The sequence below is a fragment of the Impatiens glandulifera genome, chromosome 6, assembly GCF_907164915.1.
Source record: "Impatiens glandulifera chromosome 6, dImpGla2.1, whole genome shotgun sequence".
In the NCBI taxonomy this organism is placed as follows: domain Eukaryota; kingdom Viridiplantae; phylum Streptophyta; class Magnoliopsida; order Ericales; family Balsaminaceae; genus Impatiens; species Impatiens glandulifera.
The window spans coordinates 6,998,547-7,023,070 of record NC_061867.1 but is presented as its reverse complement, the minus strand read 5'-3'; the positions used below and the strand labels follow the sequence as shown (position 1 = coordinate 7,023,070).

Genomic DNA, 24,524 nt, shown 5'->3' with positions numbered 1-24,524 from the left:
TCATATTATTTATGGTAGATAATTTGGTTGGAGAGTAATAATATTATAACTTTCAACAATTTCAAGCGCGTGTTGTGTATCTTTATAATGTTTTAAAATGCATGGTTATATATATTAAAAATAATAAAAATTATTTAAGTACAACTATAAATCATAACATTAAAAGAAAATACAACCACATTATCTAATATCTAATAGGTTATTAAACTTGTAGATCTTCGAAAAGAAACTAAAAAAAACCGACATATTTAATCAGAAATACCATTACTCTCTTAGGAGGATTTTGCTATTAATTTTTATTTATTTGTTTGATTTCACTTTAGAATTATAAATGGAATAATAATTTCATAATATTATTAGATGGATCATTTCAACAAAAATCAAACTATATCCAATGTATTTGATGCTATGTGGTTTGACTTTTTTAATATCTAACCATATTCAATCAATAATTTAAATACTACATGTTTATAAATTATTTTTAAATAATTAATAAAATTTAATTCCCCACCTATCAACATAATAATTTCAAATTTTTTTATTAAAGAAAGACTTAAATATAAAGACTGTAATTTATATTAAAAGATAATAATTGTTTCAACCAAATTAGAACTAACAAACATAAAAATAAGTAAATATAGAAAATAAATTTTTAAAGAAACTCAAAGCTTCATGTATCCAAATAGAAATTCTCAAAACTCAGCTAGACTCAGATTATTATATATTATTAGCAAAACATTTTATGAATTACACATTTGAAAAGATTACCCTTTAATATAAAATATAAATAAGGTCAAGAAAATCCATTTCTAGAATCTCTATAATATAATTTATAACTTAAAAAGAAATAGTTATAATCAGAGTTGGCCCCGAGCTTTAGGATGCCCAGCTTCGAGTAGAAAAAGATCGATATTTTTGTTGTTGCCCTAAGTTTAATTTAAAAAATTGTTTTAAAAAATAACTTTTGGTGAAATTTGAAGTCATAATCAAGTAAAAGTTTTACGTTCTTATCTTCAATATCAAAACTACAATACTTTATGTTTAAAATTATAACAAATTTAATAAAATATCTTACTATTTTTAATAAATGGGCTGTCTTGGGGAGTGAGTTGCCCTAGCCCGAGGGTTTGCTGGGCTTACTCAGGGTCGGCCCTGTTAATAGTTGATGCTTAAAATTTAAAAAAGATAATCGAAAGGGGCTTATATTATGCCAAATAAATAACTGAAATTAGTAATTTTGAGATCCATAAATATATAAATAATTTATAGTTCATAATAAATTTAATATATTTATGAATTATGAATGTGAAGTTTGGGTGAGGAGACTAACCGTTGAAGATTCTTTCATTACCTAATTCGATTTGCATAACATAATTAATGAAATTAATTAATGTGACAGCTAATTAATATATTTAATCATATTGCACATTATTCACACTGCCCACCTTATAAATTAATTTAATTTTAGCTGTCATCTTCAAGAGTATTGCCATTTTATTAAAACAAAACATTGAACAAGACATTTCCATGTTCATCTTAAGAGCTTCAATTAAATAGAGGACAACAAGCACCACATGTTCCATTTCTTCTTCGCGGGATTTCGTTAGATTGAGTTAGTGTTTTATAAATCGACAGTGTTATAAAAAATCAAGAGATCGTCCCCTCTTCTAGTCTAGTGGCAATAAGAGGTTAATATCCCAACCTCTCTGTGGTCCGACATGTTTTGTGCCTGATTAAATAGTTAAATGTGTTACAAACTATGCATTTCACCCGAGAGAATTAGTTGCACTTCAAAAGAGAAGTGAAACCTAGCTAGCGTTCTAAAAAAAAAAAAAAAGAAATAAGAGAGGCATGAACGTTAGTAAAAATAATCTAAATAAAATATAAATTCAAAACCCACTACACCACGATAGTATAATGAGAACATAAAGATCATTAGGCATTATGATTTTTGAATATAATAATAATTGGGATTTCATTATTATATATTGTTAGATCTGATTACAATATATGTGGTCTAATTAAATTATATTTCTAAATTAAACACACATGTATAAGGTTAATTATATATGTTGGTTGACCTTAAACAACAAATTAGGTCAGATTTATTATCATTATTTTTCTCTATTAGTATGAACATACATGTTTAAATTGTAGAAATAAAAAATTAAGAATCAAATAACTTATTTAATTTAAAATTTTTAAAGGTTTTAAAAAGCCATAGTCCAGAAAATAGTGGCCCAATTATTATTTTAAATTTGAATTTGGAGTTTGGACTGACTTTATCTTCGGCGTCGTTCTCTTTGAGTTTTTTAAAAAACTTATCCAAAATTAAATTTTCAATCAATCACTTCTCAATAATCACACTACTCATTTTATTAACCAAAATATTCTCTATTTTTTATTTTATTCATATATATCAATAACCTTTCAATTTTTTTACCAAAAAATAATCATCACTTCCTCAAAATCATAATCAATCATTATTTTTTTCTCTAAAAACCCAATCCGAACAAGGCCTTAATAGATACATACTTTTGAAGACTCAAATTTTGACATATAGTAATTTTAAAATTAATAAATATTTGTCCATAACTCTAATAAAATAGTTGAAGGAACAAGAGTACTTTCTAAAGATCAAATGTCACAGTTGTATTGGGTGTTGTGTTTTCTTCCTACATTAAAAATAAATAAATAGTATTTGTCAATAAATAATTACTTACTAAAAATATGTTACATTAAAAGAAGTTTAAATTTTATACTATGCAATTCAATTCAATTCGAACCCATATAAATAATGTTCTAAATTCAAATTGGGCTTAAAATTGATATTAAATTGGGCTATCAGTTTAGAAAATGGTTGAGAATTTAGATTTTATATTGATCCAAACTAATTGATAAATTAAACAAAACAAAATTTCTTTCATCCTTAAGATGGTCTTAAATATCTTCAAGATTATAGAAAAAAAAGGTATATTTATTAATAATTGTTTAAATTGATTTTCTTTTGTTTTAGCTCAACTGTCTATACTCTATATTTTATTAGAAACAATTGGATTTTCAGAGGAATTGTTTTTATCTTACTTTAAATATGTTACATACATTAAGCCTATTTGAAAACACTTGAAATTATAGTGTAATTTAATGAACTAAATTTGTTAATATATACATAATTAAAATATATACAAGAACATTATCTCATTTAAATCAATACTCTGACAAAAATATTTAAAATAAAAATATTCTTAAGTAAATAAAAAAAAAATCAAATCCAACTCCAATTAGATAGTGGTTCAAAACAATGATTAGTTTAATATATAAAGTAGAGTGATAAGTTCAAATCCTGATTAAGATAAGTTCAAATTCTGATTAAGAATGCAATCATTATGATTAATCGTGATAACTTTCTTTATATAATAAACTATTATTAAAAAAAATTAAAAAAATAATGAGGAAGGTGTGATGGATTAAGGATAGACACAAAATAAAATAAAATAAAATAAAATAAAAGTAGGGTGAGAATGAAATTGACGCATTATAAACTTTTTTCGAAATACCGAAAAAAAAATAAATATTATTAAATTTAATTAAAATATATTTCAAATATTATTTCATTTAAATTAAAATCTCAATAAGATGTTATTTTTTTTAATAAATTAATTTTTTTAGCCTAACCCTGATGTCCGAATCTGAAACATATTCTTTCATTTTTTTTCCATTAATTAATGATAAATGAATTTAGAGTATAATTAGTGATTTTTTATTTGGTAGGAATCAATTTAGCTATTTAAGATAAATGAGAAATCAATACTATTAAAGAAATATATATGCAATTAGATGATATGATTAAGAGGGATTGAATTATATAGTTATTTAGATGTATTCAAATAAATCATTATCATATCAATAAATCATTATTTTCTCTCATCTTTAATTTGAATTACTCATATTATTATTATTGGATTATTATTTTAATTATGTTTTTATTTTGTTAGTGAAAAACAAATTTAGTTAATAATCTATTATGTATATTATAATGTTTAAGTATGAATTATACATTTATTTGAATTTTGATCATATTATTATAAATAAGTATGATTAATTTGTGTTGGTTACTAAGTTATATATTCTCATTTATTAATATATTAATATAAATAAATTAAATAATTTATGATTTTAGGAGTAAACTTACTTACTAACAAAAAAAATTAAAAAATTATAACACTAATATGTGCATGTAAGAGAGAATGAAAGAGATAATGAATATAATTATCGAATCAGACATTTATCACTTAATTTATGTATCTAGAATATTGGATTAATGTGGACACGATGACTTTAAATATAAATTTTACGAAAAGTCTTTACGCATTTAATGTATGACGATGATATAGAAATATGAAGTTAAGAAAATATCTTTTAACATTTTTTTAATATGAATGTTGAAGTATTTCGTAAACAGTAAATTACTGTTCATGGAAGTAATTCAAGGTTAGATCGGGATAATGTCAGTTAGGTGGATGCCTAGCTAGTACTAATATCACACACTTCTGAGGTATTAATCTAAAAAAAATTATTATTTGAAACTTAAGATCTAATATATATTATTTAACATTTAATCCTCTAATATTAAATATAAACTTTAGGCTCCTGCAATAACATACTATTCATCATACTATTAATCACTGCAATTAGGTATAAAATGTAATCATGTCCTTCAACTTTTGTGTTTCTTTTAGTTAAGAATTTCTTTATTTATTTTTATATTAAATATTTCTCTAATTTTATATATTTATAATCTTTAATATATAATCTTTTCATATTTATATATAATTTATTTAAGTATTTAATAATTTATTTATTTAAATAATATTTATGTGTATGAATTGTTAATTTATAATTAAATTTTGTTTTATAAACAAATAAGAAAAGATTGAGGTTAAATTTATAAAGTTGATAAATATATAGATAATATTAATAAAGTTAAAAAGTTGGTATAAAAAAGAATATTCTGAAAATATTCTTTTGAGTTTAGAAATGGGTTTTTGGGTTGGAGATGGTCTTAAAGACCCATATAAAAAGAAAACAACTCATTATAAAAAAAAAAAAAAAAAAAAAAAAGTTGGAACAAAGGAAAAAAGAAGTTCATAAACTTTGACCATGTTTTCAAACTTTGCAGACACAAAATAATAATTAATACTTTTGTATAAAAGGCACACATGATCAGACCTAGCCACCTGCCTAATTAATTTAAAATATAATTTAATTACATTTATTTTATACTTAAATTCATTCGAATTTTAGGTAATATATAAAATTATACTTGACTACCATTCTCATTTAGGTCCGATTCAGATCCCAGAAATGTTATTAAAAAGAGTAAAAAACACAGTCAGTCCGCAGTCTAATCTTTTAAAAAAAATATAAAAAGTGCAAAACTCACATGTACATGAATCAAGTTGTTTGTGGATTGATTTGCCCTTAAAACTTCGAACGATTAATTTATAAAAAAAATATAATTAAAAATGATATATATAAAACTTGAACTTCCAATTTCAACTCATCGTTATATGTTCAATACTCTAATCAAAATATACTCTAATGAACATGTGACAGTTTTTTTTTATTAAGTTTTTTTGGTAATGTTATACAGTTTTTTTTTTTTTTTTAAATTGAGTTTGAATGATTTGTTTTAAATTTTCTGTCATAAAAATTATATATATATATATATATATATATATATATATATACAAAATTTAAAATATAAATAATAATCTTAAATCTTAAGTGATCTATTAATTAAAATGTTGATCGATAAAACTAATTTTCATAAAATCACTCTTTTCTAAACTGAAAATCTACTTTAATCATTAGTGTAAATAATTTTAATTAAGAGAAAAAAATATTTAATTCAGAAAAAAGAAGAAGAGGACTAATTAAAGGGTCAGACATAGTTAAATTAATTATTAACTAACATAAATTCAGTAAAAAATTATATTAATTAATACCACATTTAAGAATTTATTATGTGTTATATTACCTACTACATGTGTACTTTTAAGTTGAGATAGTACTTATGACATGATTCAATACATTAAAAAGAAATATATAAATATGAGGACATATGAAAACAAGCATATGAACTTGGATTTCAAAATTGTCCTGTCTATATTAAAAATCATTCCTTTTAAAACACTTGAGATTTACATGTTTCAAACAATTTGAATCTTGATTTATATTTGGATGAAAAAGCATAAATAAACTTATGATATCAATAATTATGTTATATTTTAATTACTAAACAATTATTATTATTTTCAATAATTCGTTTGTTTATTTATTTATTTATTTATTTAAGTTTATCCCAAATCTAATTCTTGAGTTAGTTGCTTATAACTGTTTTGGTATTTTTCTTGTCTTTAATCATAATATAAGCTATTGTAAAGTAATTCCTACTCAATAATTGTGATGCTAATTAAATTTTACACTCATAGGGTTCCTTATACTCCACATTTTGGTAATAACTTCTCTGTCATATCCTTCTTTTTTAAACTAATTTAAGCATTTCATATAATTTGTATGGTGTGAATGATTTTGGTATAGATTGTACATTTTTTTTTTATGTTTGTTGAATTTTATGATGATTATAATTTTTTGGTTTTGTCTATCACAAAAAAATTTGTTCAGTAAAAAATGTATTAATCTTTTAGTTTAATAATAAATATTTTTATTTGTCGATTCTCATGCTTAAATATTATTTTCTTAATTTGTAACAACAAATTATATTTTATACAATTTTTTTTCTTCATAAAATTAAACCACAATATATATTTTGAACCAAGAAAAGCCACCTACGATAATTATTTATATTTAAGATGATTTAAATGAGAATCGAACTCGTGATTTTGTTCTTTTATAACGATGACAATTATAATACATATCCGTGGTATTCGATCCAAATTGCAATGCTTGGGGGCGGTTTTTTCCGGTTTGATATATAGTTGACCGGGAATAAGGCGGAGATGATATATTTGTTCCCTACTTCGACTCCGTCCTGATATCTCCCTAATTTCACCCGAGTTATACTATTAAATATAATTAAATATATAACATAACTAAATTTTTATTTTTTATTTTTAGAAGACTTTTAAGTTTATTTTTTATAATGATATGAATTTTTAATAATATTAAAATATAAACGATTCATTTTAAATAACTTGATCATAAATTTTATTTATTTATTATAGAATATAGTATAAATAGTGCCTCATCCGGATTTTTCAAAACCGAACGAGACATGAATACAGTAAAATATACCTCGAAATAGAACAAAAATATTCATTCAATTGAAGTTAGGGATCATCATCTCATATATAAATAAAAGTTAATTATGTTAGGCATACGTAAGAATAGAGTTATTTTAATAAAAATAAATAAATAATAATTGGTAATGATTTTAAGAAAATAATAATTCTTTTTTAAATTAAATGACTTACAAAATTATTGATATATAATAATAAAATAAAAAATATGTCATGTTTTTATTCGTTGTGATTAAACGATTTTTTATTAAATGAATAATTTTCAAAAATAAAATAAAAATTAATAATTTAAATTAAAGAATATTTTAATATTTTAAATCATGAATATAATAATGAAACTAATATAAAATAAGAAAGTGTGAAATGATATCCAATTTCAAAGAAAATAAATCCAATTTCAAAGGAAATAAAACCTTGAGCACATAAATAAGATGAGAATAAAGTTGAATGAATAAAAAAAGTCAAAACCGTGTTGACTTTTATAGTCTATTTATAGATAAGGCCTGCAATAATCATTATGAGTAGAATTAATAAATTCCATTTGATCAAGAACATGTCTAAACCACCTTGTTATCATCATCAATGGTGTTTTTCTCTCTTCATCTTTACATCTCTCTATCCTCTCTTCTCTCAAGCAGACGTCGGCTCAGCTTCCCATTATAACCCTCCCTATACTCGTAAGTCTAAGTCTTAGTCTTAATCGTTATACAAATTTGGTGTTACGAATAATGTCACGAAAATGTCGGAAATATATGTCAATACGTGAATTGACTTGAAAAATGAATTTTTTTTTCAATTATTAGATTTACCTTTAATATTATTATTTATAATTTTCAAATTGTAAAAAAAATTAAATTAAATTTATTTATCTATAAATAGCGACGGCTTGTTTCGGGAGCGACGGTTCTCAATTTCCGACAAACAACATGTTTGCGGCAGCGGGCGAAGGAATATGGGATAACGGGGCGGCTTGTGGTCGACAATATTTGGTAGGTTGTATAAGTACGGCGGCACCCTCGAGTTGTAACGCGGGTCAGGCGATTAGGGTTAGGATAGTTGATAGGGCAATGACATCGAATTCTCGTCCTTCAAGGGATGCAACAATTGTATTATCGACAACTGCTTTTTATACTATTACAAATGGTTGGCCATCTATAGCTAATATTGAATTTCAACAGTAAGAATATTTCATTATGCTAATTAATTTATTTTCATTATTTAATTTTTTTTTAATATAATGTATTTTTGGGTGCAGGGTTTGAGATAATGGATACCAAGTCATCATGCACTAACTAGGGTTTATCGTTGAATATGGTCAAAGTTACATTTTAGATATTTGTTTTTAAATTATGTGTGAATGTGATCTATTTATTTCTTAATATAAAAGTATAGCTTTATCACGGGCGGATCAAATTATGTCACGGACGGTTTTAACTTTTATTGTATAATTAATTATTTGGACTATTTTGGTCTAGTTTTTTCTAGAGTTGTTTTTGTATTTATTCTTCAATTTCTCGATTTGTGTCACAGTTGTTTTTACATTAATTATGGGTCACTAATTTGTCTTAACTCTCATTTAAAATATAAACCATTAAAGAATAGTTTGTCTAAAGTTTAACTTTTTACTTAGAAGTGTACTAATTTGTTTGAAAAAAACAAAATGTTATCATTTGAAATATGAAAGTAATTTCTTTTAGTTGAGTGAAAGAACCGGGGAGATGGCGTTGCCAAATGTGAGATGTCGAGAGAGTGCAACTCAATGGTTCAATTGTTTATTTTTTCTATACAAAATATTGTGAGTTCGATTTTTAATCTAAAAAAATAGATGTAAAAAATATATTGTAAAGTTCGATATTTCCTATTCGATAAATTGTTCAATTCTCAATCTTTTCACAGTTTTCAAATGAGTCTGGTTAAAGATTTTAGACGGGAAATTTGATGAAATGGCCCTCATAAGAGGTCTAATTCTAAAAAAGGCCCACGTTTGATAAAGTTGGCAAAAAGGGCCTTTTTGTCCTGTAAAACGTCTGTAATACCCTCGCGCGCCTGTTTTACCGCTCAATTACGAGAAATGTATTTCTCGCATTTGGCTAAATTACGAGAAATGTATTTCTCGCATTTGGTATTTCTCGCATTTGGCTCAATTACGAGAAATGTATTTCTCGCATTTGGTATTTCTCGCATTGGCTCAATTACGAGAAATGTATTTCTCGCATTTGGTATTTCTCACATTTGATATTTCTCGCATTTTCTATTTCTCGCATTTGGTATATCTGAGTATATATTGAGATTCAGACATTTGTAAAATATATGAAAATGACTAGGGTTTCGAATCGATCTACAATAAACTACGAAAGAACAATCTCCAATGGAGGACGTTATCGCGATGCATTCATCTCTAGATATCAGATTAATACACATATATGACGACGACTCAAGACAAGAACGCCTTATCATCGGAGGCTCCACTTGCCCCGTCACCGTCGAACGCAATGTTCGCTCCGACCTCGACACCACACTTCCAAAGCCTTGTATGTATTCTCTAGCTAGATCTTGTTCTTTCAAATTATTAGATCTTTGAGATTGGGTATTTTTCATCAAATATGAAGACTTGGCTAGAGGGTCGACTGCTCCTGATATGGACCATCCACAAGAAACAATAGGGCACCCTCAATATGGCATGAGTGTCCTCCATCAACATTTTTCTTTCTTTGATCAAGATGACAATGAAATAGTCATCTTTCGGTGTCAGGGCTTGCGTTTCTAACAATGACAGTAGACTCAATTACGAGAAATGTATTTCTCGCATTTAGTATTTCTCTCATTTGGTAAATATTATCCGGCCACGAACCCTAAATTTAGGGTTCTCATATAAATACTCTAAAACCCTAATTTCACACTGTCCATGTATTCTAAAGCTGCCAAAATGTCGAAACAAGGTTAGTGTTTTCATCTTCTATACAATTCTCTATTAACTAATTGCTTGATACTTGATAGTAATTCAATGTTGAAAAACAACGCGTTTCAGGTCGCGGAGGATTGGCGGGAAACAAGTTCTGCATGTCACTGGGTCTTCCTGTGGCGGCTACGCTCAACTGTGCTGACAATACCGGCGCGAAGAATCTCTACATCATATCAGTGAAGGGGATCAAGGGTCGTTTGAATCGATTGTTGTATACTTGTGTGGGAGATATGGTTATTGCGACGGTGAAGAAAGGGAAACCTGATTTGAGAAAGAAGTTCATGCTTGCTGTCATTGTTAGACAACGCAAGCCCTGACGCCGAAAGGATGGAGTGTTCATGTATTTTGAAGGTGATTTAGTATATTTTGATTTTGTTTTGTGTTATAACTTGTTATTTGTTTAACCATTTTTTTGTTATTCTTTACTAGAACAGTTAGACAAGAACCCACTCTTTTCACGATCTGATTGATACAATCCCTTATTTGTTATGCTGAGGATTTAGAAATAGTTTTTCTTTAGTATTGGTTTTCAAGGGTATTTGGGTATTGTATATACCCATTAAGATATTAAAGAAAGAGTATTAAGGATAATGAATAGAGTTTATGGTATGATGAATGATGTATTTAGAAACACTATACTCATTATTTGCGTTCTAAGTCTTACCTACTTCTCGGTCTTTTTTATATATGAAATTTGTTGATTGTAATATATAAATATATTGGTTGATAAATATGTTGTTACTATGCAGATAATGTTGGTGTGATAGTGAATCTTAAGAGAGAAATGAAAGGTAAAAAATGTCTCAAAATGTGTTAAATTACTATATCATCTTTAGGCCTCATTCATTCACTCACAATTATTTGTTTAATGGTAAAAAACAAGGTTCTGCCATTACTGGTCCAATTAGGAAGGAATGTGCTGATTTATGACCCAGAATTGCAAGTGCTGCCAATGCTATTGTCTGATAAAGTCGGGGGACTCTTTTGCTTTTAAAAACTTGTCAATTTTGTTTTTTGATTCACAACTGAGATTAGAATCATATACCCTTTCAATTCTTGTGATACACATAACATATTTATGAATGTTGATGTATGTGAGTGTTTTCAATTTTGGGTCATACCAAACATGCTATTCAAATATGTAAAACATCTAGTCAAGAAAACGGGGAATAAATAAAGTAGATGGTTAAAGGGTTTATATCTAATACCAACATATATAATGTCAACAATTCTTACAGGACAAAGCAAAAGCCACAAGGAGTTTTTGTGTTCTTATCAAGGCCCATAGTTAGCCTCTTAATTTCTCCATAGTTAGCCTCTTATTGACATGATTCCAGTTGTTGAAACATGAGTCTGTCGGATTGACATGAAATAAAGAAAAATCTGTATCTTTTATAGAGGATATTTTAGCTATCACTTTAAGAGATTGTGCATTTTTATGATGAAAAATGCTTATAAATTTGTACTCATAAAATGAAACCAGACAACGATTTGTCAATTATCATCTGATTTCGATTTTCATATTCATAAAATTATTTCAAAACAGATATTTTTCAGCCTGCGGTCTTAATAACATAATGAGTTTAGCAAAAAAAAATAATAAACATTTGGATAGAAACTAACTGTAAAACTCCACAAATAAACTGTAATTTTCACTTAACAATCTGACTGTAAAAACTCCATAAATAAACTATAATTGGCATAATATTTGCTTAAAGATGATGCAAAAGAGAGACATAAAGACAATAATAGTTTACAAACTTAAACAGATTCTGGTTCAACCCAACAAACATATTTCACTGTTCTTCGTCACTATCATTCCCAAAAATTGAAGCTATTGGAATCTTTGCCTTCTTCTTTGTCGAGCTATTGTTTGAAATCTAACCAACATAAGAAACTGCCTAATTAGGAAACAACAATGACAAGAGTCCCAACAGAAGTAACAATGAAAAACAATTGTCTCCCTTTTTGGCTTAGCTTGTTTTGTAGAATCTTGGACCTTGGCAGTAGAAGCAAGAAACCAGGTAATAAAAACTGCACGAAATTCTCAAGACCTTCCAAACTTGATGATACCAATTCCCCTCAAAAGACACACATATAAAAGAAATATGTGCTGCCTTCTGCTAATAAATGTTGGTTTTGTAAAAAAAAAAAGCAAGCATCAAGCTCCAATTATCCGGGTATGCACACATACAAACTGCAAAAAACATACCTCTCGTTTCTTAGCAATCTCCTCTGTCTCCTCTAACTCCATGTCAAGTTTCTTCCTTTGGATATTTTCTTCAGTAGTATAAAAATCATCCTCTTCCTGTTTTCCAACTCCCAATTTTGCATCCCGCATACCAGACCTTATTGGCTCAATTATTCCTTAATATAAACCGAAAAAATAATTTACTACCCAATTATTTGATAGAGAAAACATAACAGATGCACAAACAATGAAGTTCCTGAAGAAATGTTCAATTCTAATGTCTATGTTGAGAGCCAGTTCACCCATAAAACCTTGCTATAACATATTATAATCAATCTACTTCAATAGGAGAACTGATGTTTATTTACCTTGTTCATCCTTCCCAAGACCTTTTCCTTTCCAACCCATCTTTTGGAGAAGCCTAAATCCAATATTAGAAGATGACAATTGTGTATTCAATGAATCTTGTTCTACATTATCAAGATCAACATTTTCAGTAGGCCTGTGATTAATTGGCAGATAAAACACAAGAGTATGAATATCTGAAGTATATGTAAGACAATCAAATTTACTTTTGTAGAAATCCAACAACCAACAACCTAAGAAACATCTCGATACTTAAATCCACCTTTTCCGGCAGTGTATCTCTCGGATTCGTTCCTTGTCTGTTGTTATAACATCTTTGGTGATTCATTTTATCCTGTATACATAAGACGAAAACCCTTAGAACTAAAGAAGAAACGAAAAAACCCAATTAATCACAGAGAGAAAAGATCCAACTTTAGGGATTCGAATTTCTAATCTCATATAATACCAACCATTTCCTTCAAACTCAGTTGACCTATCTAGCCAAGTCTGCATATTTGATGAAAGACCCAATCTCAAAGATTTAATAATTTGAAAGAACAAGATCTAGCTAGAGAATACATACAAGCCTTTGGAAGTGTGGTGTCGAGGTCGGAGCGAACATTGCGTTCGACGGTGACGGGGGCAAGTGGAGCCTCCGATGATAAGGCGTTCTTGTCTTGAGTCGTCGTCATGTATGTGTGTTAATCTGATATCCAGAGATGAATGCATCGCGATCACGTCTTCTATTGGAGATTGTTCTTTCGTAGTTTATTGTAGATCGATTCGAAACCCTAACGAGAAATGTCCGAATCTCAATATATATACTCAGATATACCAAATGCGAGAAATACCAAATGCGAGAAATATCAAATGCGAGAAATACCAAATGCGAGAAATACATTTCTCGTGATTGAGCACCAAATGCGAGAAATACCAAATGCAAGAAATACATTTCTCGTAATTGAGCACCAAATGCGAGAAATACATTTCTCGTAATTGAGCGATAAAACAGGCGCGCAAGGGGTATTACAGACTTTTCACAGGGCAAAAAGGCCCTTTTTGCCAACTTTATCAACCGTGGGCCTTTTTTGGAATTAGACCTCTTATGAGGGCCATTTCATCAAATTTCCCTTTTAGACATAATGTCATTTATCGGGCGATGGTTCTGCCATTCAAAAGTGTCAACTCAACAAATATGAGATCTAAATCACTGAGTTACCATTTTTATTATATTTTAGTGGAATATTTGATTAGAAATGAATCATCGTATTTTAATGATTGTATTTGACCAATGTGTATAATTCATAACGTCATTATTATAATATTATTCGATCAAATATTAATGGAATCGGTTAGTAAAGAGATCATCGTCATTTTGAAAACTTTCATGCACGTTAATTTTGTAATGTTTGTGGTATATAATATTTGTTTTTTTTTCTCTTAAATTATTTTTCATGTATTTTTATTTTTTCTAATATAATGTTTTGTTTCATGTGTGCCTAATTAAATTACTCTCATGTCCTACTATTTCATGGACATCTTACAAACAGAAAAATAAAATAACCAGTGACAACCAAAAACCTATATATATATATACTACTTACTCTTTTTATAAAAAGAATTTTAAGATTTGAAATTAAAATAAATTTTAAAAATAATTAGTGAATATAATTGTTAATTTATTCTTTTATAATATTTTTATTTTTTTTTATTTTGAAAGTTAGCACGATATCACTTAAATTTTATTGTTTTAATTAAAATTGAATTCTTGACCTTTAATCTCTCCAGTATCTACCCCTACCCTTGACATTTGAAGTAACTTATAACAAGTTTATAATATTTGTCATTTAAACTAGGAGAAAATATAATTATTAGAATGGAGAGAAATATGAGTATTTATAAATATCCATTAAATTAAGTTTATAAAAAAGTAATTATGATAATTATATTATCACAATATTTAATATTTTTTATAATATTAAAATAAAATTATTAATCTAGAAGGAAATCTATTCTGAAAATAAGTGGAAGCAGTTGATGAATTCATTAATTTTTTTTAGAATCTCCGAGCTTATTAACGATAAATTTTATGCTATATTTGTTTGTTGGTTATTATTTTTGGCTTATGTTTTCATTGTTACTCTAAAAGGTCGGACCGACAAACCCAATGAACCAGTTGTCAAACCGGGCTGGTTGATGGAAAAATCAGAAATGCAATCAACCCAATTAAACTCGGTCAACCCCGCCGGTTAGACCGAAAATCTGGCAGCCCGGGTTAATCCAGCGGGTTCATCCTATTTTATATAAAAAAAATCAATTTCATTGGGTTTACCTATTTCTAGTTATATATGGGTAAATTATCTATTTTAGAAACAATATTTTGAATTTTGATATCTAGTTTTGACTATTATTGTATAAACAATTTGATGAATTTTTGCTATTTTTTGTATTACATGAAATTCATTAGTTGAATAAGTTGACTCACCAGTTGAACTAGTAACCCAATGACCCAGTCCCTTTACCGGGTTGATGATCGGACTAAGTTTCAAAATTATGCCAAATAGTTAATCTCCTTGTTTTGAATGTGTTTGATAACAAAGTTAACTCTTGTATTTTTATATTATTTTTATTATTATGTTTAAATGACTATCATTTCTATTTATATAATTGTATAAACCTTTTAAATAATTATAAAACAATGATTGATACTAATTTGGAAAAGAAATATAATTGCATAAACCTTTTAAATAATTATAAAATAATGATTGATACTAATTTGGAAGAGATGAGATTTTTATGATAAAAATATTTAAAGGGTATAATATATAATCATAAAATAAAAAATAATAATTTAAAATAAAAATATTTTAATTATAAATTGAATAATATGATGAAAGAAGAAGAGTGACTTTTAAATTAAATTATTTAAATAATCTAATACAAACAATCTAAATCAAGGTGGAAAATTGAAAATTTGATCATTCGTCTAGAATCTCGCCTTCAATCATGATATAGTCAAACATATTTGTTTGGTAATATCATTTTCATGCATATTAAATGATGATTTAAATTTAAATTAAATTTAATATATACTTTTGAAACTTCTTATATAATAAATGACTAACTTAGGTCCTTAGAATTGTATTGTGGACCACCCATCACATGTTCAACTTGAACTTTTTTCTCGTTTAATAATCAATGTTGGCCGTCTTTTTGCTGTTTTCATTCGATTAATAAAGTTGTGTTCTTACAAGTAGGAATGCAACTACAATATTGTCGACCTAAATCAAAATTAATCGGTATGAATATAAGTAATTGTGAATAAGTATTTCATTAAGGTAGCTCAGTGTTAAAAGTTAACTTAAAAGACTAAAAAGACTAAAAAGTCACGGGTTTAATTTCATCTGAAATCGTTTTAAATTTAAACGGAAAACTATGACCGTAAAGTCTCATTTCGAACTAAATAAAAATCGATATGTACGTATAACTGGATTTGTCTAGAAGATTTAAGCACCACATGATATAAATTGATATTATTGTTAAATAACAACCCAAGTCAACTCTAAAAGAAATTGCGTTGACTCAGGTCAGCACGGCACAAAATAAAATATTGAGAAAAAATGTGATTACCCTTTATTTCTTATCTCAAACAAATATATATATATATATATATATATATATATATATATATATATATATATATATATATATATATATATTTCTCAAATTGAATAAACTTTGTCAAGTGACTTTGACATTAGATAACCTTGATTGGTGTTTAATTGGTGTATCTTTTTCCACTAGAGATCAGTCCTATTTTATATTTTATGATATAATAATAGGTTTCCAATTCATTCATGAGTGAAATTATGTTCAATTTATATTTAAAATACTTTTAATTTAATTAGGTGATGATTATGGGTTGGGTTGGGTTGGGTTGGGTTGGGTTGGGTTGAGTTGGGTTGGGTTGGGTTGAGTTGGGTTGGGTTGAGAATTACCTAAATACTCAAATTATATAAATTTAATTTAATTTTTTATTATTAATTCTATATAAATTAATCAACTCTAACTTTAAATCGAACACGTTTTTGACATGTTTAATACGTTTTCACACGTTTAACACATTTTTGGCACGTTTAACACGTTTTTGACATTTTTAACACGTTTTCACACTTAAAACACGTTTTTCACACGTTTAACACGTTTTTATATTTATAACACATTTAACACGTTTTTGACATGTTTAACACGTTTTAACACTAAAAACACGTTTTCACACGTTAAACACGTTTTCACGTTTTTCTCACATTTAACACGTTTTTGATATGTTTAATACGTTTAAGACATTTTTGACAAGTTTAACACATTTGTTTATATTTTTCACATGTTTCACACGTTTTCATGTTTTTGGCACATTTAACATGTTTTTAGCATGTTTAACACATTTTAATACTAATAACACGTTTTTCACTCGTTAAACACGTTTTCACGTTTTTCTCACGTTTAACACATTTTCATGTTTTTCTCACGTTTAACACGTTTTTGACACATTTAATACGTTTAACACATTTTTGACAAGTTTAACACGTTTTTTTACATTTTTGGCACGTTTAACACGTTTTAACAAGTTTAACACGATTTTCACATTTTTGGCACGTTTCACACGTTTTTGACATTTTAATACGTTTAACATGTTTTTGATATGTTTAACATGTTTAACACGTTTTTCACGTTTAACATGTTTTTCACGTTTGTGGCATGTTAACACGTTTTTGGTATATTTAACATGTTTTTTACACATTTTTACATATTTTCGTATTTATGGCACGTTTAACACGTTTTCACGTTTTGGCACGTTAAACACATTTTGCAAATTCAACATATTTTTGACATGTTTAACATATTTTTTTCATGTTAACACGTTTTGACAAGTTTTAACACGTTTAACACATTTTTGGCATGTTTAACACGTTTTCACGTTTTGGCACATTAAACGTGTGAAAAACATATTAAACGTGTTAAAATAAGAGAAATGTGTTAAACGTGTCAAAACGTGTCAAAAACGTGTTAAACATGTTAAGCGTGTTAAAAGTGTCAAAACGTGTCAAAAACGTGTTAAACATATTAAACGTGAAAAACGTGTTAAAAATGTGTTAAACATGTTAAAAACGTGTTAAATATATCAAATATATGAAAAATGTTGAACGTGTCAAAATGTGTTAAACATGTCAAAAACGTGAAAAACGTGTCAAAATGAGTTAAATGTGTCAACATCATGAAAAACGTGTCAAACGTGTTAAAAACGTGTTAAACATGTCAAAAATATTTAAAACGTGTTCAACGTGTCAAAAACGTGTTAAACGTGCCAAAAACATATTAAACGTACAAAAAAATGCATTAAAAATATCAAAAATGTGAAAAATATGGAAAACGTGTTAAACATGTCAAAAACATATTAAACATATAAAAAACGTGTTAAACATATTAAAAATGTGTTAAACGGATAAAAATGTGTTAAATTAGTCAAATACATATTAAATAAAAAATGAAAAAATAATTTGGTAACCAAACCCATATTAGTAAATAATATGAGTTGAGTTATGAGCTGAGTAAATTTAATTTGGATTGAATATGAATTAGTACTACGGGTTGAGTTTACCCGTTTGCTCGCCCTTATTTACACTTACTAGTTTAGTTGTTAAAACTTTTTGTTGATAGCTTAATAGCCAAATAAAAGAACAAGATTCTTGCCGATGAATATTTTTTCACATTTATTTAGTATTATTATTGTGGTTATATTTTTTTAAAAACAAATTTTATCTATCTATATATATATATTATTTACTAATGTTCTTTTTTTAAGGAGTCGAACCAATTCAGTCTACATACTAACCGTTTGAAGCTTAAAAGGAGAGAGTCGCGTCATCTTTAAAAAAGATATATATTTAGATAAGTTAGAGGACTGATTTAGAACATTTGAAATTAAGAAAATGACAGTTAACTTCACAAATCATAGGGCATAAGTATTTAAATTCTTCTAGGAACTAATTTACAATATCTAAACATCCAAGAATAAATTTGAACTCCCTAGTGAAGTTCAAGGACCAAATAAAATTGGCACTTTATGAAGGGTTAAACTTAAAAAGAAAGAAAATATATCTAAAAGAAAACCTAGGGACTTATTTTCAAATCTCAAAAACTCAAGAGCATGTTTGAATTAATTTCAAAACATCCCAAACTAAACTGAATATAAAACCGAACTCATTATGGTTTCTTTTTTACCAAACAGATATCAACGATTCAGTTTTTCGGTTCAACGTCGTTGAAGCCACTTAAACCGTTTAAATCGACCAAATATTTAAAAAGTAAAATTTAAATAAGACATAAACAAAACAAAAACTTAAATCGACAATAATGAATAATATATTATAAATATTATGTCATAACACACATTTAAAGATTTGCTAGTATACTATAACAAATATTAATAATAAATAAATTTAATTATTTTTAATGTGATATTTAATAAAAAAAAATTCTTAGAACCGTAAACCTCGATAATAAGTCCCAAAAAAAATTATTTGGTGAGATTATTTATTATCGATTAATGAATATAATATTTATTTATCAATAAATATGATATTTTTAGACTTTTTTTTTGTGATTATATCATTTTGTATATATTAAATTTAAATGTACATAAAACTCACGATAGTTATAACTTTTATAAAAAACTTTAATTACATAGGTCCAAGATTTAAATAAACTCTTTTATAAATTGAGCTATAAAAATGTGATGGATGTTGAACATCTTCTGAACTATCCTGAAGAGAATAATTCGGTTATAGAATCTCCTACGGATAAATCATTGAAGATGTACTAAATGATGAGGCAAATGATCCCAAACCCGATGATAGTATCACTATATCACAAGTGTTCTCAAGAGAAGCTTTTCAAGCTATTGTCACTATACAAAATTACGTGATGCAACATGATCAAAATATTCTAGAAGTGGTGCATGTTTTACACAAAATCAAGGATAGGATGTATTTTTGGGGAGAAAAGAAACCATTAACTTTAGAGGCATTTTACGAAAAAAAAAAAAAAAAAAAGACTTATTAATGTGTTTGAAAATTAGTCATTGGCTGAAATGTATTCATGATATATTATATAAATAAAAAATATATTATTTGAAATATAGTTATTATTTATTTATTTTTACCTATGGCATATAAAGACTTCATTTGTATTTATTCGTTAATGCATTAAGCGATGTTATTCGTTAAGCAAATTTGACCAAGTTTGGACTGAGTAAATTTATTTCATTAAACGAGGTTATTCATTTATCGAATATTTATTTATCGAGGTTCTAATGTATAATGATATGTATTTTGAAAATTATGTTAGTAATCCATGAATTATGTTACTAAATAGTATAATATTTGTATTTGTTCATATACATACAAATAAGTATATAGGTTGTAATTAATATATATTTAATTTATTTTAATAAATTTGTTAATGGATAAAAAAATTAAATCAATTTTTTAATTGTAACCAATCAAACTAACCATTAAACCGATGTTCTAACTATTTAGGCAGGGACGGAGTCAGATTTGAAACCTATCCGGGCTAATTTTTTATTAAAAAAATCTATCCGGGCTAGTTTTGTCGCCAACACCTTTTAGCGACGGGGAATAACCAATAACGACAGTAATGTACCGTCGTTATTGATTAAATACATATAGTTTGTTTGGCACTACCCGGGCCGACTTGTACTTGGCTCTGCCCCTGTATTTAGGTTTAATGTGTATTAAAAATAAAAAATCATTTAAGTATAATAACAAAATATGACATAAAAATAAAAATAAAAAATAAAAAAAATACTAAAAAAAATATCAAAATCGTAAATTCTCTGAGTATTATAAATAATATGAATAGGACGAATACAATCATTTTAAAAGTTTGACGATTTCTCTAAAATTAAATATGGCATCAATAATAATAACCTAAATATGTAGTTTGTATATCATATGAACCGCATTAATTTAAAAATTCGTGCATGATCTAATGAATCATCTAATGAATGTCAGTAAAATTTACAAAAGATTTTAAATATTAATAACCCACCGACAATATAATATATTAATATGTAGGTGATTTGTCTATTCAACCAGTGAGATAATATAACATTTTTTCAAAAAAAATCTAACCGTTTATATTGAATTTAATAAATTAACGTTAGATGCTTTCAATCTTCAGAGAGGGATGGACGGCGGAGAAACTAAGGTCAAGAAAGGTACGGCGGTGGTGGTCGGAGGAAGCATAGCAGGGTTATCGTGTGCTCACGCGCTTACCGGAGCAGGATGGAAAGTGATGGTGATCGAGAAATCGCGCTCGCCGCCGACCGGAACCCCAACCGGAGCCGGAATCGGTCTCGATCCATTATCTCAGAAAATCATCGAGACATGGCTTGGTGAATCCGATTCACTTATCAATTCAACTTTACCTCTCACAATTGATCAGGTTCGAAACTGTAGATCTATAGTTTTTTGATAAAATCAGTATAGATGATAATGGAATTATAGATTCGTTACTGTATCCATACAGAATCAAGCAACGGATTGTGAGAAGCGTATGAATTCTATATTAACGAGAGATGAACACTTTGATTTCAGAGCAGTTCATTGGTCTGATCTTCATAGTCTCCTTTACAATTCATTACCAGATGATATCTTCCTTTGGGGTCATCGATTTGTTTCTTTCTCGATTTCTCATGACAAGAACTGTGTCAATGTAGTGACTGAAATTGATGAATCTGGAGAAATTGTTGAAATTGTTGGTGATCTTCTTGTTGCAGCTGATGGATGTCTTTCTTCAATTAGGAGGAAATTTCTCCCTGATTTCAAACTAAGGTCTGTGATAATCTGCAGGAAATTCTTTGTTTATATTCTTGCTCCCAATCCCGAGTATTCTTGTGTTTATTTCGGTTAGTTAGATCCTACCAGTACGTATATGTAAGTGGGATACAGACAATGCCTGTTCTAGTACGTATAGGAGTACGTATAGGTGAGTGGGATACAGACAATGCCTGTACTAGTTTGGTTAGTTAGATCCTACCAATACGTATAGGTAAGTGGGATACAGATAATGCATGTTCTAGTACATATAGGTGAGTGGGATACAGACAATGCCTGTACTAGTTTGGTTAGTTAGATCCTACCAATACGTATAGGTAAGTGGGATACAGATAATGCATGTTCTAGTACGTATAGGTGAGTGGGATACAGACAATGCCTGTACTAGTTCGGTTAGTTAGATCCTACCAATACGTATAGGTAAGTGGGATACAGATAATGCATGTTCTAGTACGTATAGGTGAGTGGGATACAGACAATGCCTGTACTAGTTTGGTTAGTTAGATCCTACCAATACGTATAGGTAAGTGGGATACAGATAATGCATGTTCTAGTACATATAGGTGAGTGGGATACGACAATGCTTGTACTAGTTCGGTTAGTTAGATCGTATGTATAGGTGGGTGGGATACAGACAATCCCTGTACTAGTTCAGTTAGTTAGATCCTAATAGTATGTATAGGTGGGTGGAATACAGATAGTGCATGTACTAGTTCGGCTAGTTAGATCCTACCAGTACGTGGGTGGGATACAGACAGTGCCTGCAATGGTTCGATCTAATACTAGTACGTATATGTGGGTGGGATACAGGCAAGGCCTGTACTGATCGCTCGATCTAATACTAGTATGTATATGTGGGTGGCATACAGACAGTGTTTGTACTATGTGGGTGTGATACAAACATTGTTTGTACTGGTAGGATCGAATTGACCGTTTCTTTCTTTTAGTTATCAGAATCACCCATTGAATGACAGTGTTCTATTCCTTAGAATCATTATTAATCTTGATGGATAATTGTTAATTTTGTCAATGTTTACTAAAGAAGTATGATGATTTCAGGTACTCTGGCTATTGTGCTTGGAGAGGGGTTTTAGATTTCGACACCATAACAGACCTTAAGCAAGCATATCCAGATCTCGGAAAATGCTTGTATTTTGATCTAGGATACAAAACACATAGTGTTCTTTATGAACTTCCCCGAAAAAGGATAAATTGGATTTGGTACATCAATCAGCCTGAGCCAGATCTTAAGGTAAATTGACAGGGCACATTTGGAAACACAACCAATAAACTTATTTGAAATCACAACTGGTTTTTGTGCATGCAGGGGAATTCAGTGACGATGAAAGTGAGCAATGAAATGATCGAGAGGATGCACGAAGAAGCTGAGAAATTTTGGGTACCCGAATTGGTAAGAGTCATAAAAGAGACTAAAGATCCATTCTTAAATGTAATATACGACTGCGAGCCGATTGAGCAATTATGTTGGGACGAATTGGTGGTATTAGTAGGGGATGCTGCTCATCCTACTACCCCTCATGGTTTGAGAAGCACAAACATGGCTATAAATGATGCAGCCATATTAGGGAAGTGTATCGAGAAATGGGGATCTGTTAATAATTTGAAGGCTGGTCTTGACGAGTATCAGACAACTCGTTTGCCAGTCGTATCGAAACAAGTTCTGCATTCTAGACAATTGGGACGTGTTAAACAAGGCCTACGAGGGGATTTCGATATGAAAATGGCGAGTCCTGATGATTTTAGAGAACTTCAACAAAGGAACATGCCTTTCTTTCTTGGCTCTACTTAAAAACACTTTCTAACTCGGAATTCTAGAAAGCGTTTTCAAAATGAAAAAGAAAAATGTATTCATAGATTTATAAATTTGTCGATATTTTCATGTTCAAATCCAACTTTAAGACGAGAAAGGATTTTAAACTTATTTGAAAACATTTTCTGGAGTTGAAACTAGGTATGTGTCTGGACAAGAAAATATTTTTTTTACTTAATTAAAAACTCAAGTATACTCGTTTAATACTAAAAAAAAAAGTTTATCTAACAAACTTTTCTGTAACAAGATTTAAAAAATTATTAAAAGAATTACTGATTTTATTTAATTTAATTACACTTTCTATTTATTTAATTTTAAAAATAATTGTGATGGTGTATGTTCCAAAAAGATTTTCATTAACAATTTTTTATAACAGAGTATAAGATTTGTCAAAAAAATTATTTTTCATCTAAATTAATTGCATTTAGTTAATTAAAAACATAATATTTCTAAATTATTTCTTAAATTAAATATACATTAAAAATTTATTAATATTTTATTGTTTAAACTTAAGAATCTAACTTAAAAAGGTGTTCCAAATACTATTGAAATTGATTATTTCAATAAAAGCTTACAAGCTTAATAAATTTCATTGTAAGTTTACCTTAAAAAAACTAAACAAATATAAGTAGGACAACTCAAATGGGAATTTCACATCATTTAATTACATACAATCATTAATATATATGACATCTTGATTTTAATATATTTTCTTTATTTTGAATATAATTGTATAGAACATATATAATACAGTTCAACTTTAATTAATAAGTTAATTATTTATAATACATAGGCCCATAATTCTTATACAACTTTTAGATAATAATATAAAATAGAAATGATATACAAAATTAAAGATTTAACAAAAATAAGTCTACGAATCCGACGTGGCCTGTCAGTTTGTCCCCATGTCCCGAAAGCGCTTATTTTAGGTTCCGAAACTACTCATTTC

General features: G+C 27.9%; 2 protein-coding genes and 1 pseudogene across 2 annotated transcripts; all 3 read left to right on the top strand.

Moving 5' to 3' along the window:
• The first annotated feature begins 7,867 nt into the window (after nucleotides 1-7,867).
• Nucleotides 7,868-8,796, top strand: LOC124941120 (EG45-like domain containing protein). The gene is made up of 3 exons (XM_047481386.1): nucleotides 7,868-7,999; nucleotides 8,202-8,499; nucleotides 8,578-8,796. The coding sequence occupies exons 1-3, from the start codon at nucleotides 7,876-7,878 to the stop codon at nucleotides 8,582-8,584; spliced, it is 429 nt and encodes a 142-aa protein (XP_047337342.1). The 5' UTR covers nucleotides 7,868-7,875; the 3' UTR covers nucleotides 8,585-8,796.
• A 1,452-nt stretch (nucleotides 8,797-10,248) lies between these two features.
• Nucleotides 10,249-11,250, top strand: LOC124941338 (annotated as a pseudogene).
• A 9,799-nt stretch (nucleotides 11,251-21,049) lies between these two features.
• LOC124941845 (aurachin C monooxygenase/isomerase) lies at nucleotides 21,050-23,709 on the top strand. The gene is made up of 4 exons (XM_047482205.1): nucleotides 21,050-21,349; nucleotides 21,434-21,738; nucleotides 22,801-22,993; nucleotides 23,069-23,709. The coding sequence occupies exons 1-4, from the start codon at nucleotides 21,092-21,094 to the stop codon at nucleotides 23,549-23,551; spliced, it is 1,239 nt and encodes a 412-aa protein (XP_047338161.1). The 5' UTR covers nucleotides 21,050-21,091; the 3' UTR covers nucleotides 23,552-23,709.
• Nucleotides 23,710-24,524: the final 815 nt, after the last annotated feature.